Genomic DNA, 21,463 nt, shown 5'->3' with positions numbered 1-21,463 from the left:
CAGGGAAGGAGGAAGCCCAGGCCAGGTGGCTGGATGGGGAGGGCTGCCCTTGGCCTCCCACAGTGTCAATTCCTTCGGCCTGAGTCCAGAGAGAGTCAGGTGGCAGGCTGCAGGGGGCCTTCAGCAAAGCTCTGTTCACCCCCCCTCTTTCCCTGGTGCCCCCAGATGGTGGGGTCAGGAAGAAAGAAGGACCACCAAGAAGCCTGGGCAAGGAAATGCCTCTTTATTGGTGCTGGAGGTGTTCCCGGGGGAGTCGGATCACGGGACCTTCATTGGGACCCTTGCCCTCAGCTACTTCCTCCTGCGGGGGATACTCTGTCCCAAGGGCACCTCTTCTATCAGCTTCTGTAGGAGAGAGAAGATGATGATACTGGAAGCCCGGGGCTCAGACACAGTCTGGACAGGGGACTTCTAGAGAGTGGGGTCAGAGGTGAGGCTGGGGGAGGCTTTACCTGTAACAAGCGGGCGTGGTAGGTGGAGGCATCCTCCCCAGGCAGCGGCTGGGGGCGCACATGCAGGTAGCGCTCAGCAGCCGTCTCCAGCTCCTCCACCTCATACAGGGTGGCTGGGTCCAGCGAGTGGGCATTGATGAGGCTCACCAGGTACTCTTTGTAGTGCGCCCTGGGGAGATGAGAGGGTGGAATATTTGTTCTTCTGAAGTTTGACTGATATCAACTGAGTGTGTCCAGCACTGTGCTGGGCACTAGCATACTCAGATGAACAAGACTGACACCCCTCGCCAGTTGCTCTTGTAGGCCCTTGCCAACCTGTGCACACCACCTTTCTGTGCCCTTGCCTAGAGAGGCCCCTCCCTCCCACTTCTTGCAGGACCTACTGCTTGCAGAGACCCACTCTTCTGCTCAGGCACACCCCCAGTGCTCCTGTGCCCCCAACGCTGTGCTCCACGCCCTGCCTGGCACTCACTGGCAGAGGCCGGCATAGCCAGCAGGAGTCTCCTTGCCGCAGGCTTCGTCCCGGAACCCGTCGGGAACTTCCTTCTGCTCCATCACTCGGCAGCCACCTAGGGGTAAGGGAAGGAAGGGACCCTTTGTCCGGAGGGGGCCACTGCCCACAAAGGCCCAGGAGAACTAGGATATGGATGGAGGCACGGGAGGCAGCCTCTAGGGAGGGGACTGAGGACAGGAGCCCCTGCTCTAACAGCTGTGCCAGAGATGCCACTGTGCAGACCACTTCTGACACAGAAGCAGGGACCTTGCTGTCCCTGCTTTTAGCCAAGCTGACTTCTGGCCCATAATCATATACTCTCTTGAGACAGCTCTTTTGGTTGTGATTTAGCTCTTGCGAAGTTAGCTTATTCTGTGAAGGTCTTACTCTACACAAATGGTAAGAAGTGGGGCCGATTAGAATCATATATAACATCTTTCTGTTGCCCTCATGGAACCTAAAACAGTGCAACTAGTAAGTCTTTAATTAAATAGTCATTGAGTTAACTAATGAATCACTATCCTTTGGGAATGGGAGAATAAAATTAGCATTGAGGTGCCAGGCGCTTGAATGTGGCCTTACATAAAACAGCTTGGCTGCAAGGTGGATATGATCCCCACTTTACAGAGGAAGAAACAAGCCTAGGGAGGCTGAGTCACCAAAGAGCACAACAAGCAAGCACAGGATGGGCCCTGCGTCCTGGTCCAACCCCAGGCCCAAGCCTCCCCTTCATCCATCACACAGGGGGAGCCCAGCCCCTCCTCTTGCCTTCTCCCAGGCCCGACACTCACCTCCAGGCACTGCCCGGGCCCCCGCTGGGGGCTCTGTGTTGAACATGATGTTATTGTCCTGAGGAGGGCAGAAGGATGGGCGTTAGCTTCCCTTGATGCCAGCCTGCTGGATTTCTCGACATCCAGGCCTTTCCCTTCCTGCCACCCTGTGCCCTGCCTCCTCTCCTGGGCGACCGGCAAACCAGCCAGGCTGGTCGCCCCTGACCTGAAGCAGCCTCTGGAGCCGAGGAGCCGTCCAGTCCCGCAGGTAGAAGAGGCAGTCGCGGGGGTGGTGGCCGTGCAGGGACTTCTTCACCCTGCAGTTAGGGTCTGGACATTTCTGGCGGAAACCCAGATGGGAGAGGGGAAGTTGGAGACGGTTGGGGTCCTGGCCTCTCAGGAACCCCTGCGTGAGGGGTGTAGGGGTGGGGGAGATGAGACATTGGAGGGTCTGGAGCAAGCAGAAGGGGAGAGAGGACAGAGAGAGGTGCTTTATCCCCCACTGTTCTCCTCTTACCCTGGGCTGTTCCTTAACGGCCTCCACCCCTCACTCCCTCACTCCCGATGGCAGCCCCACCCGGCTAGCCCTTCCAAGCCCTTCCATCCCCGTTCTCTGGGCTCACATTCTTGGCGTAAAAGGCATTGTAGCAGCCACTGCAGAACTGGTGGCGGCACTGGGTGCAGTGAAAGTGCATGCAGCCTCCTCGGGCCAGTGCGTACGAGAACTTGCACTTGGGGCAGTCTGCAAGGGACAGCAGGTCAGGGTTCGGGCTGCCACTGCTCTTCAGGCCCTCAGGAAGAGAGCCGCTGGCAATGAGAGATTACTGGGCAAACAGGCAACCTTACCTATGCCATTTTCCTGAAGGTACATCGCCAAGCCCTGGGCCTGGTACTCCGGGTCATTGGTGCGTTTCCAGTTCTGGAAATCTTCACAGCTCCGGCCTCGGTGCTGCTCCTCCCACTGCCAGAAGGAAACAAGCTTCCCATGAAAGCTCTATCCCAGGCCCTTCTTGCTGGCCCCTCCACTCAGATCCAGCGGTCCCTGGCTTAGTGTATGGCACTGCCATCCACCATTTGTTCAAATCCCAAACCGAGGGGCCAGCCTTGGTTCTCTCATCTCTTCACACCCGAAACATTCACCAGCAAGTCTTGTTTCCACCACCCAAGCCTAGCTCAACCCTGTCCTTTTCTTCATCCCTACTCTGACCACCTTTACTCCAGACCAGGTCAGGTCTCGTCTCGATTCCTAGTCTCTATGCCTCCACTCCTGCTCCCTTATGGTTCAGCCTCCACCTTGCGGCCAGCGTGCCTTTGAACGTGTAACCAACTGCACTGGGAGTGTTCTAGCTTGGAGGTTTGGGGGTAGGGTCGCAGGTGTTCATTTTATTATTGTGTTTTATATGACAGATGCAGGGACTTCCCTGGTGGCACAGTGGTTGCGAATCCGCCTGCTAATGCAGGGGACATGGGTTCAAGCCCTGGTCCAGGAAGATCCCACATGCCGCGGAGCAACTAAGCCTGTGTGCCGCAACTACTGAGCCTGCGCTCTAGAGCCCGCGAGCCACAACTACTGAGCCCATGTGCCACAACTACTGAAGCCCACGTGCCTAGAGCCCATGCTCCGCAACAAGAGAAACCACCACGATGAGAAGTCCACACACGGCAACGAAGAGTAGCCCCTGCTCGCCTCAAGTAGAGAAAGCCCACACGCAGCAACGAAGACCCAACACAGCCAACAATAAATAAATAAATAAATAAATAAATTAAAATAAGTAAAAAAAAAAAAAAAAAAGACAGATGCAACTTTTTCGTACCAAATATTAAACTTTCTAAAGGTAAATGAGAGAGCATCACCCCTTGCTCAGTCTTAGAATGAAAGGCCGATCCCTTGCTTGATTGGCCTCACGGCCTCTCCTGACCTGGCAGCTAGCTCCTCTCCGACCGCCAGCCACTCTCACCCTTGCTCTTGAGGCTCCAGCCACACAACACTTTTTCTGACTTTGGCCTTTCCATGTGTTGTTCTTTCTCTCCCAAATACTCTTTGCATAGTTGGCTTCTTCTTAACTTTCATGCCTGAGCTTAAATCCAGCCATTTTAGAGAAGACTTGTCTAACCTCTCGATCCTGTGTACTAGGTAAGTCCATTTGTTTTCTATTTGTTTTCTTCATAGAACTCATGGCGATGTATAATTCTGCTCTCTCTCCTTCCCTCACCCCTCCTCCCTCCCTCCCTGGCTAGCCTGTAACTCTTTGAGCCCAGAGCTCATGTCTGTTCTGTTCTCCAGCACACCCTGCGTCTAACAGTACCTGCGGTGGCTCAGCAGGTATTTCCAAAAGGATGGATGTGCCTCACCTGGCGCTTACAGCGCACGCAGAAGGTCTGGTGACACTGGGGACATGTTGCCTCCAGCTGCTCACGCTCGTATATGAAGCCAAAGGAGCACTGTGGGTGCAAGAGCATAAAGCTGCCTGAGGCCTGACCAGGCACCATTCCCCACCCCTCCCTCCGGTCAGCAGCTCTGGGCAGGCCTCTGACCTGGGCACACCACAAGAACTTGGGATCTCGCATGAGCACGCCCTCAGTCAGCTTCTTGTGGAACAGCGCATAGGCATCTGGCTCTAGGCTCTCTCGAAGCTGGGAACAGGATGTGGAAGTGGCGGGTGGGCAAGGCTCCTGTTCAAAGCCCAGGGCACCCTGAGTCCTAGGGACTGAAGTACCTGGATATCAAGGGTGGAAAAGTAGCTGAGCAGCTGCGCATCATCAGTGAGGTCGGGGCGGCCACAGGCAGGGCACACCATGTCTGTGATGTGTTTCTCCTTCAAGGCAATGGTGAAGTGCTGGCGGAAGCAGTCGGGACAGATAGTACACTCACAGGAGGTCAGAGCCTGCATCTGGTGGAGGGGAAGGGAAGGGAGGAAAGGGGGTAAGAAGCTACAGTTGCCAGCCGGGGGGAGGGGCAGTAGCCAGGTGTCTGCTATGAAACTGAGGTCTATTAACAACTGGGCGGGAAACCTAAATGTCTGAAGACCTTCAGATGGAAAAAAACAGACCATGGTGAGACCTAAGGTAAACGGAAGAATGCCCTCTAAAGGCATCCACATTCAATTAAAAGCAAACACACAATAACTGAATCACTTTGCTGTACACCTGAAACTAACACAGCATTGTAGATCAACTATACTCCAACAGAAAATAAAATTTTTTAAAAAGTTAATTTAAAAAGGAAAAAAAAGCCGGGGGGGGGGGGGTGTGTGTGTGGATTCCCTGGTGGTCCAGTGGGTAGGACTCCTTACTTTCACTGACGAGGGCCCAGGTTCAATCCCTGGTTGGGGAACTAAGATCCTGAAAGCTGTGTGGCGTGGCCAAAAAAAAAGCAAACACAAACAACATCCTTGAAATGACAAAACTACAGCAATGGAGAACAGACCAGTGGCTGCCATATGACAGGAGGAGGGGAAGAAGGTTACAACTATAAAGCGGTAGCACAAGGGGGTTGCATTGTGGTATTTTGATTGTGTTGGTGGTTACATGAATCTACGTGTGGGATCAAATGGCATACAACTACACACGTACACACTGATGCACAAAATGAACAAAGCCTGCGGTCTAGCTAACATTGTACCAATATCTATTTCTTGGTCTTGATATTGCACTATGATTATACAAGATGTCACCATTGGGAGGAGGTGGATAAAGAGCACACAGGACTCTGTACTATTTTTATAACTGGCTGTGACTCTACATTTTTTTTTTTTTCCGGTACGCGGGCCTCTCACTGTTGTGGCCTCTCCCGTTGCGGAGCACAGGCTCCAGACGCACAGGCTCAGCAGCCATGGCTCACGGGCCCAGCCGCTCCGCGGCATGTGGGATCTTCCCGGACCGGGGCATGAACCGGCGTCCCCTGCATCGGCAGGCGGACTCTCAACCACTGCGCCACCAGGGAAGCCCCTACCATTATTTTAAAATAAAGAGTAAAAACAAAAAACATACAGAGCCAGCCTAACTAAACCGGGCTGTATTTTGCCAAAGAACTGCCACTTCTGACCTAGAGTAAGTCAGAAGGGGCTCAGGAGACAAGAGGGGCCTATTCCTACCAAGTGGGTATTTGATGATTACATTAAAGAATGGTAATTTTTTTGGTGTGACAGTGGTATTTGTGGTTATATTTTCAAAGAGTTTTCTCTTTTAGAGATACATATTGAAATATTACAGATAAACTATCTGACATCTGAGATTTGCTTCAAAATAATCCTATGTAGGGACTTCCCTGATGGCACAGTGGTTGAGAGTCCGCCTGCCGATGCAGGGGACACGGGTTCATGCCCCGGTCCGGGAAGATCCCACATGCCGCGGAGCAGCTGGGCCCGTGAGCCATGGCCGCTGAGCCTGCGCGTCCGGAGCCTGTGCTCCGCAACGGGAGAGGCCACAACAGTGAGAGGCCCACGTATCGCAAAAAAAAAAAAAAAAAAAAAAAATCCTATGTATGTGTAGATGAAGTAAAGATGGGTCATACATTAATAATGGCTGAAGCTTGATGATGAATACATGGTGGGGGGAGGGAGAGTGGAATCCATTACACAGTTTTCTCTACTATTGCATGTTCGAAATTTCCCATAATAGAACATTTAAAAAAAGAGAGGGAGGTGGCCTATTCCTGCCCTCCCCTTCCCAGAAGCCTTCAGGGGCACATGGGCAACTGCAGAGCAAAAGACAAGATCAGAGACAGGGGCTGGGGTAGAGTGAGGGTTCAAAGGGAACAGAGCAATTCTAAGGCCAGGGGCAGTGGGGAGGGACTTACGCGGTTGCGGGGCAGGGCCCAGCTGCACACGGCACACTCCTGGGCAAGCAAGCGGCGCAGGAAGGCCCGGTCCTGGCTCTGCCTCACAGCTTCTACCACGTCCCCCAACTCATAGTTCCTGGGTGTTTCCTGCAGTAGCGCCAGCGCCAGCTCTGCCCGGCCCCAGCTGGGGAGTGCGTGGACTGCCAAAAGCCGTCTGACCAGGCTCTGCAAGGCGATTCAGGTGGAGAGGGAAGAAGTGGCTGTCAGACCGCAGAGAGCCTACCCCTCAACCTGCCCTCAGCCCTACTAAGTGGGCTCTTCACCTCCTTCCAGCACCTGCTTATCTGGCCCGTCCCAGGAAGGGGTGGGCTCAGGACCACTGTCCCAGAGGCGCTGATGGAAGGGCTCTAGGCGCTGGCGCTGTAGCTCAGTGAGGGCTCGTGCCACGTCACCCCCGTGTTGGAACAAGGCTTGAAGAGACCCCTCCTCAGGCTCAAAGCCCAGGGACCGGAGCTCCTGCACCTGTGAGTTGGGAGGGGCGAGAAGGAGTGAAGAAGAATGTGAGAGGCTCTGAGATCCACAGCCCTCAATCCTGCACCCCCCTCCAGCACAGCTGCTGCTACCTTCCTCCGCCGGGCCCGCACACACTCTTTCACAGCTTCATCCAGGTTGCCGTGACGATCCAGCCAGGCACTCCGGGCCTCCTGACAGGAAAAGGCACCCAGCCTCGGGTCCTGCTGTCCAGCCAGCTCAGCCACCATCTCCAGCACGTAGGGCAGCTCTGAGCGCAGCCACTGCAAGGGCACCTCGGTGCCCGAGTACTGCAGAGCTGAGAAGACCTCCTCTGGACAGGCGCCTCCGGCTTCCCCTTCCTAAGGCACAGTCCCGCCCAGACAGAGCGCCCATCAGGAAGGGCACACTCCACCCACCCTTAGCCCGAACCAAAATGCTGACAGTGCTTGAGCTCAGATCATGGATCACGTGAGCAGGACACCACAGCATGATACCTGCCGTGGAGGAAGGGTTCAATAAGAGGCAGCTGCTGCTAACAATGACAGGTTTTGAGAACTTGCATCAATCAACTGCAGCCTCTCCCTTCCCCCACAAGCTTATCCCAGGCCCAAATCCTCACCCGGATCTTGAGCACTAGCTGGAGACCTTCCTCCCGCATCTTGTCTTGGCGCTGCTTCTCAAGGTCCCCACAGGAACTGGCCAGGGGGGCACTGAGGCGTCGTGAAGGCCCTGGTTCAGGGAGTCGCTCTTCCAAAGAGCTGGCAAGGGGCTGGGGGATATGCTGTACTGGGATGGGGCTGCTGGTCCGGTTGCACACAGCACACACCCAGCCAGGGCCTGAGTTGCAGAAGGTACAGTGAATACAGTACCACACTGGAGTCTGGGCAGAGGAGAGCAAAGTGTCCTCCTGCTGGGAAGGCAGAAAGAATTATCCCATTGAAGGTTGGCTGAGGCTCAAGATGGAAACATAGGAAGCTGGGGGGAAGATACCGGGGAACTGAACGAAAATAGGGGATGAAGAAGTAGAGAATGGCCTGTGGTAACAGGTGCAAATAAAGAGCTGAGAAGGCCAGGAACAGGTTACCTGAAGGGGCTGCAGGCAAACACCGGCATCCTGAGAATCCACTACCAAGCTGGGAGGCTGAGCCAGCCGAGGTCGCTCACATATGGCACACAGCACAACCGCAGCCTTATTCTCAAAGGTGCAGCTCTGGCAGGCCCAGTGACCCCGTGCAAGCTCAGGTTGTAGGCCCCCAGCTCCTTGGGGACCCTCAATCCCCAGCCCCAACCCTTTACAGCCTCGGGGCCGATCACAGGCCACACAGAGTACTGCCGAAGGTTCATTCAGCATGGCGCAGGCAGAACAGTGCCAGGGAAGACGGGCACTTGCAGGATCAGGGGAAGAAAGAGAGCTGTCTCCCAGGGCCAGCAGGGAGGTTGACTGAGGCTGTGGTGCGGCTGAGGCAGGTAAGCTGTAATGGAAAAGCAGACACGGCCTGCTGAGGGGGTGCCTGGGACCCTTACCCATGGGCATCCCTCATTCCCTGCAAGACAACACATGGCTCTGGCCTTTGCACATGTCTGGAACACTGCCATACCCATAGCCTGTTCAACATTTAAATGACAGCTTAAAGTCCATATGTGGCTGGTAAATATCCCTAACATAGGGCCTGACCCCTATTAGGTGCTTAAAATACTACCAACTGATTGAGCTGATCCTTCTGACTAAGCTGCATCCTCCTACTACCTATCTGCACACCCAAATAATCTATTTTGCTATGACTGCTACTTGCTTGATATGTATATCTATGATCTCCTGGAGGGCAGTAACTGGCTGCTTGCTCTCTATGAGACAGTCTTTAGCACAGAATCCAGCACATAGTAGATACTCAAATAATTTTAAGTTCTCTCAATTTTGCTCCCACTCAGGAGAAAAAGGCCTCTCACCTGGGGGTCAGGTGGGTGGCCTGGGGGGCCAGAGGCAGGGTCTGGCGGAGGTGATGTGCACGGTCTGGGTGTCCATGGAAGAGGCGATCACAAGTTGGGCACAAGGCCTGTTTACAAGCTGAGCAGTGCAATGTGCCTGGGGCAGAACCACAGAGGAAGCAGGGACCAGGAATGGAGGCTGGAGAACAGGAAAAAATAGAACATCTTTCTAAAAAAGACCAGGTTACATTTGAATCTGCTGTGGAGGAGGACAAATCACAGACAACTTTTCAGCCTATCTTTTCAACCCAAGGAAACAATTTTAATCTTTTTTTAAAAAGAAAGGAAGATAACCAAGAAAACAGAGGAAATTTCCATCAGTATGATCTACTAACACTCCCACCCCTCAATATAGGACAATAATACCTGGGGCAGAGGGTGTGGTGAGGGGGCCAGGAGCAATCTCCCTCAGTAAGGGGGCAAACTCTGAGAGCTGCAGTAGCTGAGGAAAAAGGACAGGGAATGAACAAGGGCTTGGGGACAGAGGCCCACAACAGGTTCCCTTTGTTCGCCAGGCCCCAGAGCCCCATTCCTGCCTTCCTTACATCATCTTCAACCTTGTCTTTCAGCAGCTGCTCCAGTGCTTGTGGTTGTGGATGAGTATTCTGCAAACAAGATAAGAAGAGTTCCCGCCTAGAGCCCTGGAACAAGGCCCTCCCTCAAAGCCCTGGTCCCCCAACGTTCACAGGGTGAAAAGTGCGGAGAGATCCTAAATTACTGTGGGGACTATGCCTATGGTTCAGCAGCATGGGAGTCCCCACACTCGCTTTGTCGTTAGGCTGGGATTCCCAGCCCTGATGCTTAAGTCCTCAGGACTAGAGATACCTCACCTGTAGCAGCAGGCTGAGCTCTGTCCGAAGCAGCAGTACTTCCAGTGTGACTGTAGCAACTTGTCGCTCATCCGGCTCCTTCTGGCCCTCCGGGAAGCTCAACCCATCTGGCTGCTCCTCTGTGTAGCCATACAATCGCAGAACTTCCCGGCCCCCCTGCCACACATTCAAACCAGTCACCGCCCAGCAGGTCCCCTTCCCAATAGGGCTGGACCTCAACCCATTCAGCACAGCCTCAGGCCCTTTCTAGTCAACCCCCAGCCCAGGCTAAGTTCCCTTCTCCCATTAGGGGCCCAGGGGCTTCACCTGAACAGCATCCACCGTACTGCGAAAAACAGGGTTATTAAACTTGACCCCGCGCCAGTACCGGGGCCGCTGAGGGCTGAGGAGGTTGCGGCCATATTTCTCCAGGATGTTCAGGGCCGTGGAGAGGGTGTTGAGGTAGTTTTGGGGCTAGGAGCAGTCAGAGAGCAGAGAGCTGTGAGCCCCGGCCCGGACTCAGGTCCTCTGTCCTCCTCCCAACCCCGGCCGGGCCTCACCTCCCCATGAGCGTTGCAGCGGATCAGGCGTGCAGCATCCAGCTGCAGGTAGCGGGCTGCTGGCGGCAGAGAGGTGACCAGTAGCGGCCGGAGCTGCTCCAGCGAAAACGCCTGCCCGGAATCCCTCCTCAGGGCGCTCGCCAGCTCCTCGCGGGCCGCCAGGAAGGCCCGCTCCTCCTCCTCCCCCGGCATCCTGACACAGGAGTCAGCCCCAGCCCGCTGCCCGACGGGACCCGGCGCAGGCTGTGCGCGGCCCGAGCGCCGCCAGGAGCGCCTGGGGTCTGGCTTCGCGGCCCGACCCGGTCGGCTCGGACGCCCCGGGTCACTCAGGGCACGGTCACTCTTCGGCCCCGGGCCCAACGCCAGGGTTAGCGGGAACAGGAAGTACTAGGAAAGAGGGAGGGACTGCGACCCAGGTTCAGGGGAAGGGGCGGGGTCTAAGCTTGAGGAAGGGCGGAGGCCAAGAAATCGGGGGGGCGTGGCCCAGGGTCCCAGCCAATGATAATGATAAATAATCCATGGCTCCTCCCCCAGAGCGCCTAGGCTGCAAACCCTGTTCTGGCGCTCTTCCCCTCCTTGGTCCAGGCTGGTCCCACCTCTCTCCGGATAGACCCCGGTGCGGGGTTACTTTATTCCCCTCAAAGCCCTCCTCTCTATCCGGGACCCCACAGGGGAAATCCCACTCAGCTGGGGACTCAACTCTGGCCGGCCTGAACCCCACTCAAGCCCCTTCTCCAGTCAGTCTTGAAGATAGGGCGCCCTCCGGGAGGAAGCCCCCGCGCCTTCTCCCTTCCTATCCTCTGTCCCTTCTCCCTCCTACTACTTCTCCCGCCCACTCTGATCCCTCTCTGGCCCTTCCCCGCAGTCAAGCCTTCCTGGGGGAGCCCCACCATTTAGCACCCCCTTTCCCACTCTCCCACCCTTCTCACCCCAACCCTGACTGTCCCTGGACGGTTCTTTCCCCCTCTCTCTAAGCCCCTCCCCTTCCCCAAGGGACAGCCCCTGTTCAATCTCCGCAGGTCCCACTTTTCCTAGCCCCTCCCCCGGACAGCCCCTGGGTTTGTGGCCGAGTCAGCACCGCCTCTTCTAGTCTCACAGGCCGAGAATGGCAGAGGGGCTCCCTACAGTAGGCCTTCCAGGGGGAGGGGGAAAAGAAGGAAGGGGGTGGGGCTGAGGGGGGCGGGCCTGGACGTGCGAAGTGAAAGCGAAAGCCCAGGCGGCGAACAGGGAGACCGGAGACCTAGCAGCAACTGGAGCAGCATGGCCAAGGCTTGTGGGGTGCGCCTGAGCGGGGAAGCCCGCAAACAGGTAACGGGGGACCGGGAGGCCAGGAAGGCGCCGAGGAGCCCTCCTAAATGGAGGCCAAACTGGGTGCTCCGAGGGACCAAGGCCGTGCCAGAGAAATCTCCCAACCTCTCTAAGTGCTTTCACTTCTGCCCGGGGATTACCAGATTCCTGCCCTCCGGACAATCTATGCACTGAGCATGGGCTTCCAGGGAAATCTGGCTTGTGGTGGGAAAGGACTGAGCCAAGTTGGAGGGCATCCTGTTGGGGGTGGGATCTTACTCTGGACAACTGAGACCCTTAACCAACATCCGGGTACCTCTCTCTGTGCAGGTGGATGTCTTCAGGCAAAATCTTTTCCAGGAGGTAAGTCTTCTGGATTCAAGCGATTTGACCCAGAATCTTAGGCCAATACTTGAGGGTTGCAACTTCTCAGACTGATCCCCAAACCCACCCTCCACCCGCGCCCTACTTCACTTATTAAGCCTCCACCCAAGATAAGCTCTTAATTATTGATCTCTACTTTTACCTGTACCCCTCTTAATACCTTCTGCGCTGCCACCTCTTCCTCTGCCCTCTTTTGGTGTGGAGGGAAAAGCCATGGCCCCAAAGCAGGAATACCACAGTTCTAACCTTGGTTCTGCTGCGTCCCAGCTTGGGGAATTCCCTTCAATTTTCAGGGCTTCAGTTCCCTCATTTATAAGTACTGGAGTCAATGATTTCCAAGGGCCCTTCCAGTCCCACTTCTCAGACATCTCACTGAACGTCTTCTGTGATTCCGACCCTTGCAATGTAACCCACAGGCTGAGGAATTCCTCTACAGATTCTTACCTCAGAAAATCATATACCTGAATCAGCTCTTGCAAGTGAGTAGTGTGGACCCCTCCTGCCCCATCCCATGGCCTCTCTCCTCTCCATCCACCCTCTCTAGCTAACAACTGGGCTCCGAATGCAGAGAACAGTCGCAAATGGTGGACTGGGAACATTAGGATAGTGTGAGGCCTGAGCCTAGGTTGGGAGGCAGAGGGTGGGTGGGATGTGTGGAGGGAAGGCTCTGACTCAGGATGAGGGGAAGAGGCTGGGCAGCCCCTGACAGTGAGCTCTGTGCAGGAGGACTCCCTCAACGTGACTGACATGACTTCTCTCCGGGCCCCGCTGGACATCCCCATCCCAGACCCTCCACCCAAGGATGATGAGGTGAGGCACTCATGGTGTAGGGCTTGGGCTATAAACCCAGTGTAAATGATGGCCCTCCAACCTGCATGACTTTTCTAAAGCTACTTTCCCCCTTTTTTCCTTAGATGGAAACGGATAAGCAAGAGAAGAAAGAAGGTAAGAGAGGAAGAGGTGGCTAGGAAAAGGAAAATGGCACACTGACTACTGGATGAGAAAGGGTCTAAGTCCCCTCTTTCTCACAGTCCCTAAGTGCGGCTTTCTCCCTGGGAATGAGAAGGTCCTGGCCTTGCTTGCCCTGGTTAAGCCAGAAGTCTGGACTCTCAAAGAAAAATGCATTCTGGTAAGCCTGGGAACTGGGGGACAGAGAAAACGAGCAAGGCCAGGCCCTGGTCTCCTTCAGAGATTCAATTCCTTCATTTAGGAAACTATTCCCCAAATAGGAAGCTTCCTTCTGTGCCTTGGGTTTAGATACCTTTTGTTCTCTATCACAATGGTATCCCCAAATCAGACTGTGCTGCATCCACCTCTATAACCTGAGAACCCACTGCTGTACCAGGTACAGAGCACAGGTGCTATGATACAGTGAGTTGGTTTAAGAGCTTGGGCCCTAGAGGGAGATTGCCTTCGTTCAAATCCTGACTCTATCACTTACCTAACTGATTACTTTAAGTAAGTAACTTAGACATCCTGTGACTCAGTTTTTTCATCTGTTAAGTGGGTACAATAAGAATATATACCTTGAAACAAACAAACAAACAAAAGAATATATACCTTGAAAGGTTGTTGTGAAGATTAAATGAGGTATATAATACATAGCACAGTGCCTGCCATATAATAAGTACTCAGTTAAATGTACCTATTATTAGGAAGTAGCAGTAATCAGAATAGAGGGTTTGTTGAATGATTCCTACGTGATATCTCTTAATGTAGGTGATCACATGGATCCAGCACCTCATCCCCAAAATTGAGGATGGAAATGACTTTGGGGTGGCAATCCAGGTGAGAAAGGGTGTGTGAGGATGCTGACAGCAGGGAGAGACTTGGGGAGTAAGGGATAGGAGCTAGACAAGAACTGGGAGGAGGAGGGAGATGGTGAGTGAAGGAGGGAGGAGATGAAGAAGGGTTGTCTTTGCTTTCCACTCTTTTGTCACCACAGGAAAAGGTGCTGGAGAGGGTAAATGCAGTCAAGACCAAAGTGGAAGCCTTCCAGACAACCATTTCCAAGTGAGGGCAGCTGGAAGGCCAGCACCGGGGTCTGCAGGGACATTTCTTTGGGACTCCCAAAGCTGGGCATGCCTATCGGGATGAAGCGGGGCTTTGGGAAGGGTCTGAGGGAGTACCTCTCTCTGAACATCCTTTCCTGTGGTTACTCCTCTTGCTTCTGGCAGGTACTTCTCAGAACGTGGGGATGCTGTGGCCAAGGCCTCTAAGGAGACCCATGTAGTAAGTGGACAGTTCACCAGCCTTTTAGCTGAGGCTGCTGGGGGTGGGGGATGATGAGAAAGTGGGGGATAGAGGTCCTCTTTGTCTCATTTGTGACCTTCCCAATGTGGAGAATATTAAGCCCAGGAAAACTGATTTAGGCTTCAAAAACCTTGACTCCTTTCTCTGTTTGATCCTCTGGGATCCCATTTCTTGGCTGAGAAGGGGCTCATTCCTCAAGTTACCTATTCCTTGTATGAGGAAACCAGACTAATGTCCCAACCTCCCATGGGGCTGACTCAGCTTTGCCTTCCACATCCCAGATGGATTACCGGGCCCTGGTGCACGAGCGAGATGAGGCAGCCTATGGAGACCTCAGGGCCATGGTGCTGGACCTCAGGACCTTCTATGTGAGTGTGGAGTAAGCCCCTAAGGGAGGTGGATGAGGGGGACAGAGGAAAGGCCAAGAACCTGACTCTTGACCTCTGGCCTTCTTCCAGGCTGAGCTTTACCATATTATAAGCAGCAACCTGGAGAAAATTGTCAACCCAAAGGGTGAAGAGAAGCCATCTATGTACTGAGCTCAGGGTTAGAAGGGAAATAAATGACCTATACTTTGTGTGGATAACCTCTGGTGTGTGTCATTCATTCAAAAACATTTACTGAGTGTCACCTATATCCAGACATTAAATGTGAATATGGTGATGAGAAAGGGAGGGGTGCCAGGAAGATGAAGATGAATTAAAGGTCCATCCTGTTCTTAGGAAGTCATCCTAAAGAACAGGGTGGGAACTGTTACATGCCATGACAGCCATGAAAATAACCTGTATTTGGGAATTTCACAAGATTATTTCCATCTGGAGGTGTCATGAGTGCTTCCTGGAAGACATGGCATCTGGGCAGAGCCCTTATAGGAGTAATCAGGCTTTGGACAGACTGGGGGAAAGCTCTGAGGCTGAGGTCAGGGAATGAAGAAAGGCACAACCCTTTCTTCAGTTCAGAGCAAACCTGGAGGGAGAATGAGATTTCACTGGGAAAATTATGGGTAAATGGTTGGACTGCTTCTCAAGGGCTGGGAGGGGAAAAAACGCTCCCAAGGCATTAAGGCGAAGGAAATTATACTACAAGACATTATGGGAAGGATGGTTCAATAAAATTCTTTATGACCTTTACCCTCCTCCTTCAGTCAATGCCGTCTTTATTTCTGCAGTCATTACATTGAGGAAAGCAAGGGCCAGATAACCTGTAGTTGCAAAAGTGGCACGGCTTATTAGTAAGTGGCAAAGCCGCTCTAGAGTACAAATCCACTCATTCCATAGTTGGAGCCAAGCTGTCCGCTGCGTACCGACATTCAAAGCTCCGCGGCTCGGGAAGACACCAGATGAGGGGCGCGGGCTCCACCCAGGTGGCTCAGCGGGGCCTGTAGGGGCGGGAGGCAGAGGTAACAGACGCAGCCATCTTGCAATCAAGAGCCGAAGTGGGGTAGCCTAGCCAATCAGCGTGCGGGTAGCTTTCTTTACAGTCAAAGGCGGGACAATGTTGGATGTTGATTTGGCAAAACGAGACCCTCTAAGCCTATCAAAGAGCAGCAGTGGGCGGGACTCCAGAAGCCGGTCCGACTTGGAACCCTGGTTATGTGTCCCCAAGGCAGGCGCATCTCTGCTGCCGCCGCTTGGGGGCGGGGGAGGCGGAGCTCTGTGCTGCAACATGCAATCCCGGCCGCCTGCATTCCGGGGCGGGTGGGGGCCGGGGGTCGGGCGCCGGGCTGAGGTCGGCCGGAGCCGGCGGGCTGCCTTCGAGTCAAGTCAGCGTCACCGTCGAACCTAAGTGAGGGGGCACGGGGAAGGGCCCAGGAGGGCTTGGGGGCGCTGGAGGGGGCTTCGCGGACGCGAGCTGGGGCCCCGCTCGCCATGGGGGAGGTGGAGATCTCGGCCAGGGCCTACGTGAAGATGTGCCTGCACGCCGCCCGTTACCCGCACGCCGCTGTCAACGGGCTATTGCTGGCGCCAGCGCCGCGGTCGAGAGAATGCCTGTGCCTCACCGACTGTGTGCCCCTGTTCCACAGCCACCTGGCCTTGTCTGTCATGCTGGAGGTCGCCCTCAACCAGGTGCCGCCGCTGGACGCCCACCGACCACCGCGAAACCCCCCAACACCCCTAGCCCAAGGCCATCCCTGGCCTCTTGGCAGTAGTGCGCACCCATAGGGCGGGCGGCACGATTTAGTTACTGATGGCGCTTTCCCATGGCAGGTGGATGTGTGGGGCGCGCAGGCCGGGCTGGTAGTGGCAGGGTACTACCATGCCAATGCAGCTTTGGACGACCAGAGGTGAGTGGGGAAGCCAGAGACAGAGGGCTAAGGGTTATGGGGTGGGGGATGTCAAGAGAGCCCCTCTTGGTCATTCCTTCCAGCTTTCCTTCATCCATCCAAGGCTTAGCCACTGTAGAGCTAAGGTACCTACTAGGCTAGGTAGGCAGAGAGAAAATATAAAGAAATGTTATTTTCCTGGAGGAGCTGCGGTGGGGTGGGAAGGACAATAACAGGCTGACACCTGCTGTAACTGAGATGCCCCCCAAGTGCTGAAAACACAAAGGAAGCCCAACCAGCAGCTTCTAAAAAAAGGAAGTTTCTTTTTATATATACAGTTCACCGTTTAGCGACACGGGTTTCAACTACCTGGGGCCACAAATAGGCGAAATTTTTTCACTGAATAGGTACTCCAGTACTACAGAATCCGAGGTTGGTTGAATCCCGATGCGGAATCCGGAATAGGGAGGGCCCACTGTAAAGTTACCTGCAGATTTTCAACTGCGGGAGGCTCTGTGGCCCCTAGCCCCCTCATTGTTCAAGGGTCAACTGTATACAGAAAAAGTTATCTACTTATACAGTAGTCACGTATTTGGAGCAAATTATACTGTTTTGTAATTTGCTTTTGTCTCCTTAATAAATACCTGACATCTTTCCATCCCTACACTAATATCTACCTTACCCTATCAGCTATACAGTATGAACATGGATGTACCATAATTTATTTAGTGCCTTAAACATTGAGGTTTCAATTTTTTTGTTATTACAGACACTGTCCTATTACAGTAAATTCTTCGTTAGTAGGGTTTCTGGGTTAACACACAATATAAATCTGGATGGTTATGCCAAATTACTCTCCAAAAAGACCATCTTAGATTTCCACTCTCACCAGCAGTTGTCTGAGCACCTGTTTCCCACAGCGCTCAAGCCTAAGTCTTACACAAAGCAGTCAGGCAGGCCTGATGCCCCCAGGCCAACTACAGGGAAAGCCCGTCGCTGCCTCCGTCTTTGGGCCCTGGGAAGCCCAGCTCAGATGGACGGGGTCTGCCCACAGGAGGCTCTTCACAACTCTGATCTTCCTTCTACACAGCCCTGGGCCCTTGGCCTTGAAAATCGCTGGGCGGATTGCAGAATTCTTCCCTGATGCAGTACTTATTATGGTGAGGCTTGGGTTTCAGAGTGGGGAGTTGGAAAGAAAGTAGGAAGGGGGAATCCTTGAAACCCTCACCTGCCCTTCCTTGTCCACACAGTTGGATAATCAGAAACTGGTGCCACAGCCTCACGTGCCCCCAGTTATTGTCCTGGAGAGCCATGGTCTCTGCTGGGTCCCCAAGGACAAGAACCTGTGAGTGCCCCACTCCCTCCACCTCTTCCTGGAAGCCCACAGCTCCTGAGCCTCCTCTGTTGTTGGTTCTGCCCTAAGCGTCCTTCTCTAGAAGCTAACCTCTGCCAAGTGTCTGGCCCCTCTGCCTGCTGAGTTTGACCTCCATGGGGGTTGTTATTTCAGAGTGATGTGGAGGGACTGGGAACAGTCCCGGCAGATGGTGGGAGCATTACTAGAGGGCCGGGCCCACCAGCACCTTGTGGACTTTGACTGCCACCTTGACGACATCCGGGAGGATTGGACCAACCAGCAGCTCAACGCCCAAATCACCCAGTGGGTTGGTCCCACAAATGGAAACACCTGAGCCAGGGCCAAAGGGGAGGCTCAGGATGCAATAAAGAGACTTGGGCTGCTGGATGGTATGACTATATTTATTGTGCCTGGGAGGCAAGGTGAGGGAGAAACCTCAACAGACAGAAGGTGGGGAAAGTCTGGAATCTCCTGTGAAAGTGAGGAAGGTCTCTGCTGGACCCATCACAGAATGAGAGGAGGCTCTCAATAGATCATTCCCTTTGTTTCTCCCCTGGGCTTCTTGAGCTTCTCGAAGTTCTTCAGAATGATGTCATATAACACAGCCTATGGGGCCAGGGAGGAGTGGGGGTCAGCCACAGGTCCCCAGTGGCTCTGTGCCCCATTTCTAGCCTTGTGGAGAGGTCGAGCTTTGTTACCCTTCACCCCCAGCCCGCAGGGTCAGGGAGTGGGTGGCCTGGGAAAGCTGCCTCTGCCCACTCCTGCCCTCGCCTCCTCACATAAGCGTTGCGGATCTCCATGACCATCAGCCGGATATCCCGGTACTCTGCCTCATCCAGTTCGTGCACCAGCTGCCGATAATCACCCTGTGGGAGACTCGGGTCAGGCCTGACTTCAAAGGTGTCCCTCGTCCCACGCACCCTGACCTGGGCCTCACCTACCACGTGGGGCTGCTTAGCCGCTTTGGTCACAGCATCACCTCGCTCAGAGAAATACCTGTGGGAAGTAGAAGGGTGTGGAGTAGGGGGAGGAGGGAGCACAGGCCTCAGTCCCAGCCAAAGGCAGAGCAGTGGGCAATCACTCACTTGGAGATTTGAGTGTGGAAGCCTTCCAGCTTGGTGTGAAGGGTGGTCATCAGTTCAAACACCTTCTCCTGGGGAAAGAAAGCAAGGGGGAAAGTGGAAAAGCAGCATGGACGGGAGAAATGAGGAGGGCAGAGGAGTGGGGCAGTGTCCTCACCTGGACAGCCACTCCAAAATTGTTCCCATCCTCAATCCGAGGTATCTGCAGTTGCAACCAGGTGGTGACCTGGGAGGAGGGAACGACGTTGAAACCCCATCAGCCCCCAACCCAATTCCCAGGATCCTGTCCTCCTTTGTTTCCCTGCCCACGGTGGGTGGAAGTATGCCACGTTTGTCCTGAACCCCCGAGCCTGGAATTCTGGCTTCACTTGCTGTGCCCTCTCCTGCTAAGACCTGGCAGGTGCCACGCCCAACTGGCAGGGACGAAGGAGGACAAAGGGTGGGGGTGGAAGTGGGAGGGCTCACCAGGTTGAGCTTCTCAATGACATCCTTGATCTCAGGCTTCAGGCGCTGCAGGAGGACCACGATCTTCTCATTGCAGTTCACTGGGCCACAAGGAGGACCTAGGAGGTGGGCACTGGGTCAGTCACATGACTGGGACTGTGCAGGGCACGGAAGAGGCATCCTTAGGGAGGAGCTCCTGGGAGGTGAGGCAAGTCCCTTTCACCATAGTGGTACCTTTGTCTTCATCTTCCCCTTTCTTCTTTTCATCCTTGTCTTCCTTCTGTAGGGAGAGGGGGTCTCAGGCAGGCCCAAGGCTGATTTTCCCCGTAATGGGTCCCTCCTTCCAGCTCTTGCCAACTTGCCTCCTGTTGTTTCTTCCGCTCCTCCTTCTCTTTCTCCTTGACTGGATCAGGCACTGGGATGTCCAGCGGGGCCTTCAGATTGCTCAGGTTGGCTTCATTGAGAGCTGGCTCCTGGTGCAGGGGGCGGGGGAGAAGGGCTGGAGGCAGGGGAGGGCTCTCACCTCCTCACTCTCATGGCCCAGCAGGCTCTCCCTTTGGCCTCTACTCTCTACTCCCTGCCCAGCCCCAGTACCTTTAAAAATGCATCCAACTCAGAAATCTTCTTGGGGAAATAGCTCCCGAGCAGGTTCTCTGTCTGTGTGTAGGGTAAGGGTAGGGGAGGATGGCGGTCAGAATCAAATGCCCCTCCTAGGCAGTGAAGCAGGGCTGCCACTGCCCGGCAAGGAAGGGCTGAGCAGTGGGATTGGGTAGGGAGGGGTGGGGTGATGACGGGTCAGGTCTTACCTTAGTACATAGGTCTTCACGGAACACATCCACCTGTGGGACACAGGCAGCCCTTCAGACAACTGGCTTTATGGCCAGTCTACTCAAGGACACTTAGGGTTGTGTAGGGTCTGACTGGGGGAAGGGTGGAGTGGACCCAGGTGGGGCGGGATTTGGGAAATGAGAACATTCCTGGAGGTGAAGGGCGAAGGGTTCAAGCGGAAACAGATCCCTAGTGTCTCCTGGGCTGTGGGAGGAGGGATGTAAGAGAGCCGCTGCGACTGGGGAAGGGGCGGAGTGCCCTGTGGAGCGGGCCCCGGGGCCTCCTGTGGTGGCCGGGCAGGGTCCGCTCCCCGTCTGTGTGTGGGCCTGGGCCCGGGGCCAGCGTACTTCCCCTCCACGCCAGCGCTCCGCTTCACCTCACCCCGCTGAACCTCGGCCGCCTCGCCTCTCTCTCCCGCCAGGCAGACCTGGCCGGGCTCCCCGGGCTCAGGTGCTCTGGGCACGGAGGCTCACGAGGGTTCGGATGACTGACCCCGACTCGAGTCGGGGGGCTGGGTGGGAGCGGGTCACAGACGCCCTCAGCCTCTCGGAGCCACGCCTCCCTGATGGGCCCTTCCTCGAACCCGCAGCGCTCACCTTGGCTTGGGCTTCGGGCAGGACCCTGAGCGTGGCCATGGCCGGGGCGGCAGCCTCGGGCCGCACGCCGAGTGAGGAGTGGGCACGGGGAAGGGAAAGCGAAAGCAGCACTCGCTCCCCGCACTGCCCTCCTGGGTAGTGGGAGTGGAGGCACTGGAGGAGGCGGGGACAGACCAGAGAAAGGCGAGGAGTGGAGGGGCTCAGGGAGGCAGCCCAGCCGCGGCTCCCCCTAGAGCCCGAAAAGCGCGTTTCCAGCGCCCCGCCGCCCCGCCCTCCCCGCCGCCCCGCCGCCCCGCCCTCCCCGCCGCCCCGCCGCCCCGCCCTCCCCACCGCCCCGCCGCCCCGCCCTCCCCGCCGCTGCCAGTCTTTCGACTCCCCGCCTACCGACTCCGCCCACCCCACCTCCTCCCTCCCCGCCCTGCCTTCTACGCCCCCGCCTCCCCGGCCCCAAGACCAGTGTCCACCTCTAAACTCCCCGCCTCCCATCTCCCTGCCTCCTGACAGCCCTCTGGCTCTCTTCTTTCTCTGCTCGTCCTGGGACAGTGATTAGCCTTATCTGGCTCTCTTCCTTTTTTTCTCGGTGCTGGAGCAAGACCTGGCCTCCCTTCC

General features: G+C 55.2%; 4 protein-coding genes across 5 annotated transcripts; 2 read left to right on the top strand and 2 right to left on the bottom strand.

Moving 5' to 3' along the window:
• Positions 1 to 207: 207 nt before the first annotated feature.
• Positions 208 to 10,555, bottom strand: RNF31 (ring finger protein 31; the record flags this gene model as incomplete). The annotated part of the gene is made up of 21 exons (XM_079701227.1): positions 208 to 345; positions 453 to 621; positions 925 to 1,021; positions 1,737 to 1,794; positions 1,942 to 2,055; positions 2,339 to 2,457; positions 2,562 to 2,676; positions 4,068 to 4,157; positions 4,251 to 4,349; positions 4,433 to 4,606; positions 6,514 to 6,720; positions 6,832 to 7,017; positions 7,119 to 7,367; positions 7,628 to 7,918; positions 8,093 to 8,480; positions 8,956 to 9,133; positions 9,361 to 9,436; positions 9,540 to 9,599; positions 9,825 to 9,980; positions 10,131 to 10,277; positions 10,364 to 10,555. 21 exons carry the CDS (start codon positions 10,553 to 10,555, stop codon positions 292 to 294), a joined length of 3,219 nt encoding a protein of 1,072 aa, XP_079557353.1. The 3' UTR covers positions 208 to 291.
• Positions 10,556 to 11,582: 1,027 nt separating this feature from the next.
• PSME2 (proteasome activator subunit 2) lies at positions 11,583 to 14,873 on the top strand. Of its 2 annotated transcripts, XM_079700104.1 has the most exons (11): positions 11,583 to 11,671; positions 11,981 to 12,013; positions 12,451 to 12,513; positions 12,758 to 12,844; positions 12,949 to 12,979; positions 13,066 to 13,163; positions 13,754 to 13,822; positions 13,980 to 14,047; positions 14,212 to 14,266; positions 14,569 to 14,655; positions 14,746 to 14,873. In XM_079700104.1, the coding sequence occupies exons 1-11, from the start codon at positions 11,624 to 11,626 to the stop codon at positions 14,824 to 14,826; spliced, it is 720 nt and encodes a 239-aa protein (XP_079556230.1). In that variant the 5' UTR covers positions 11,583 to 11,623; the 3' UTR covers positions 14,827 to 14,873. The 2 variants fall into 2 exon arrangements, with proteins under 2 accessions (XP_079556230.1, XP_079556231.1); XM_079700105.1 differs by lacking the exon at positions 14,212 to 14,266.
• Positions 14,874 to 16,155: 1,282 nt separating this feature from the next.
• On the top strand, positions 16,156 to 18,282 carry EMC9 (ER membrane protein complex subunit 9; the record flags this gene model as incomplete). The annotated part of the gene is made up of 5 exons (XM_079700978.1): positions 16,156 to 16,353; positions 16,495 to 16,571; positions 17,641 to 17,710; positions 17,801 to 17,895; positions 18,058 to 18,282. 5 exons carry the CDS (start codon positions 16,156 to 16,158, stop codon positions 18,236 to 18,238), a joined length of 621 nt encoding a protein of 206 aa, XP_079557104.1. The 3' UTR covers positions 18,239 to 18,282.
• A 9-nt stretch (positions 18,283 to 18,291) lies between these two features.
• Positions 18,292 to 20,954, bottom strand: PSME1 (proteasome activator subunit 1). The gene is made up of 11 exons (XM_079700977.1): positions 20,855 to 20,954; positions 20,237 to 20,269; positions 20,025 to 20,087; positions 19,793 to 19,903; positions 19,665 to 19,710; positions 19,452 to 19,549; positions 19,144 to 19,212; positions 18,990 to 19,057; positions 18,846 to 18,900; positions 18,684 to 18,770; positions 18,292 to 18,510 (listed from the first exon to the last, which is right to left on the bottom strand). Exons 1-11 carry the CDS (start codon positions 20,891 to 20,893, stop codon positions 18,430 to 18,432), a joined length of 750 nt encoding a protein of 249 aa, XP_079557103.1. The 5' UTR covers positions 20,894 to 20,954; the 3' UTR covers positions 18,292 to 18,429.
• Between the last annotated feature and the right edge of the window lie 509 nt (positions 20,955 to 21,463).

Source organism: Hyperoodon ampullatus (genome assembly GCF_949752795.1).
Source record: "Hyperoodon ampullatus genome assembly, chromosome: 3".
NCBI classification, from domain to species: domain Eukaryota; kingdom Metazoa; phylum Chordata; class Mammalia; order Artiodactyla; family Ziphiidae; genus Hyperoodon; species Hyperoodon ampullatus.
This window is presented reverse-complemented; position numbering and strand designations above follow the sequence as displayed.

Excerpts from the sequence above, each read along its gene's own strand:
- PSME1 (XM_079700977.1), bottom strand. The coding sequence starts at position 20,893 with ATGGCCACGCTCAGGGTCCTGCCCGAAGCCCAAGCCAAG. Across the intron at positions 20,270-20,854 it reads TGCCCGAAGCCCAAGCCAAG|GTGGATGTGTTCCGTGAAGA; the intron begins GTGAGCGCTGCG and ends TGTGTCCCACAG. Across the intron at positions 18,901-18,989 it reads TTCCACACTCAAATCTCCAA|GTATTTCTCTGAGCGAGGTG; the intron begins GTGAGTGATTGC and ends TACTTCCCACAG.
- PSME2 (XM_079700104.1), top strand. The coding sequence starts at position 11,624 with ATGGCCAAGGCTTGTGGGGTGCGCCTGAGCGGGGAAGCCCGCAAACAG. Across the intron at positions 12,514-12,757 it reads ACCTGAATCAGCTCTTGCAA|GAGGACTCCCTCAACGTGAC; the intron begins GTGAGTAGTGTG and ends AGCTCTGTGCAG. Across the intron at positions 12,980-13,065 it reads TAAGCAAGAGAAGAAAGAAG|TCCCTAAGTGCGGCTTTCTC; the intron begins GTAAGAGAGGAA and ends TCTTTCTCACAG.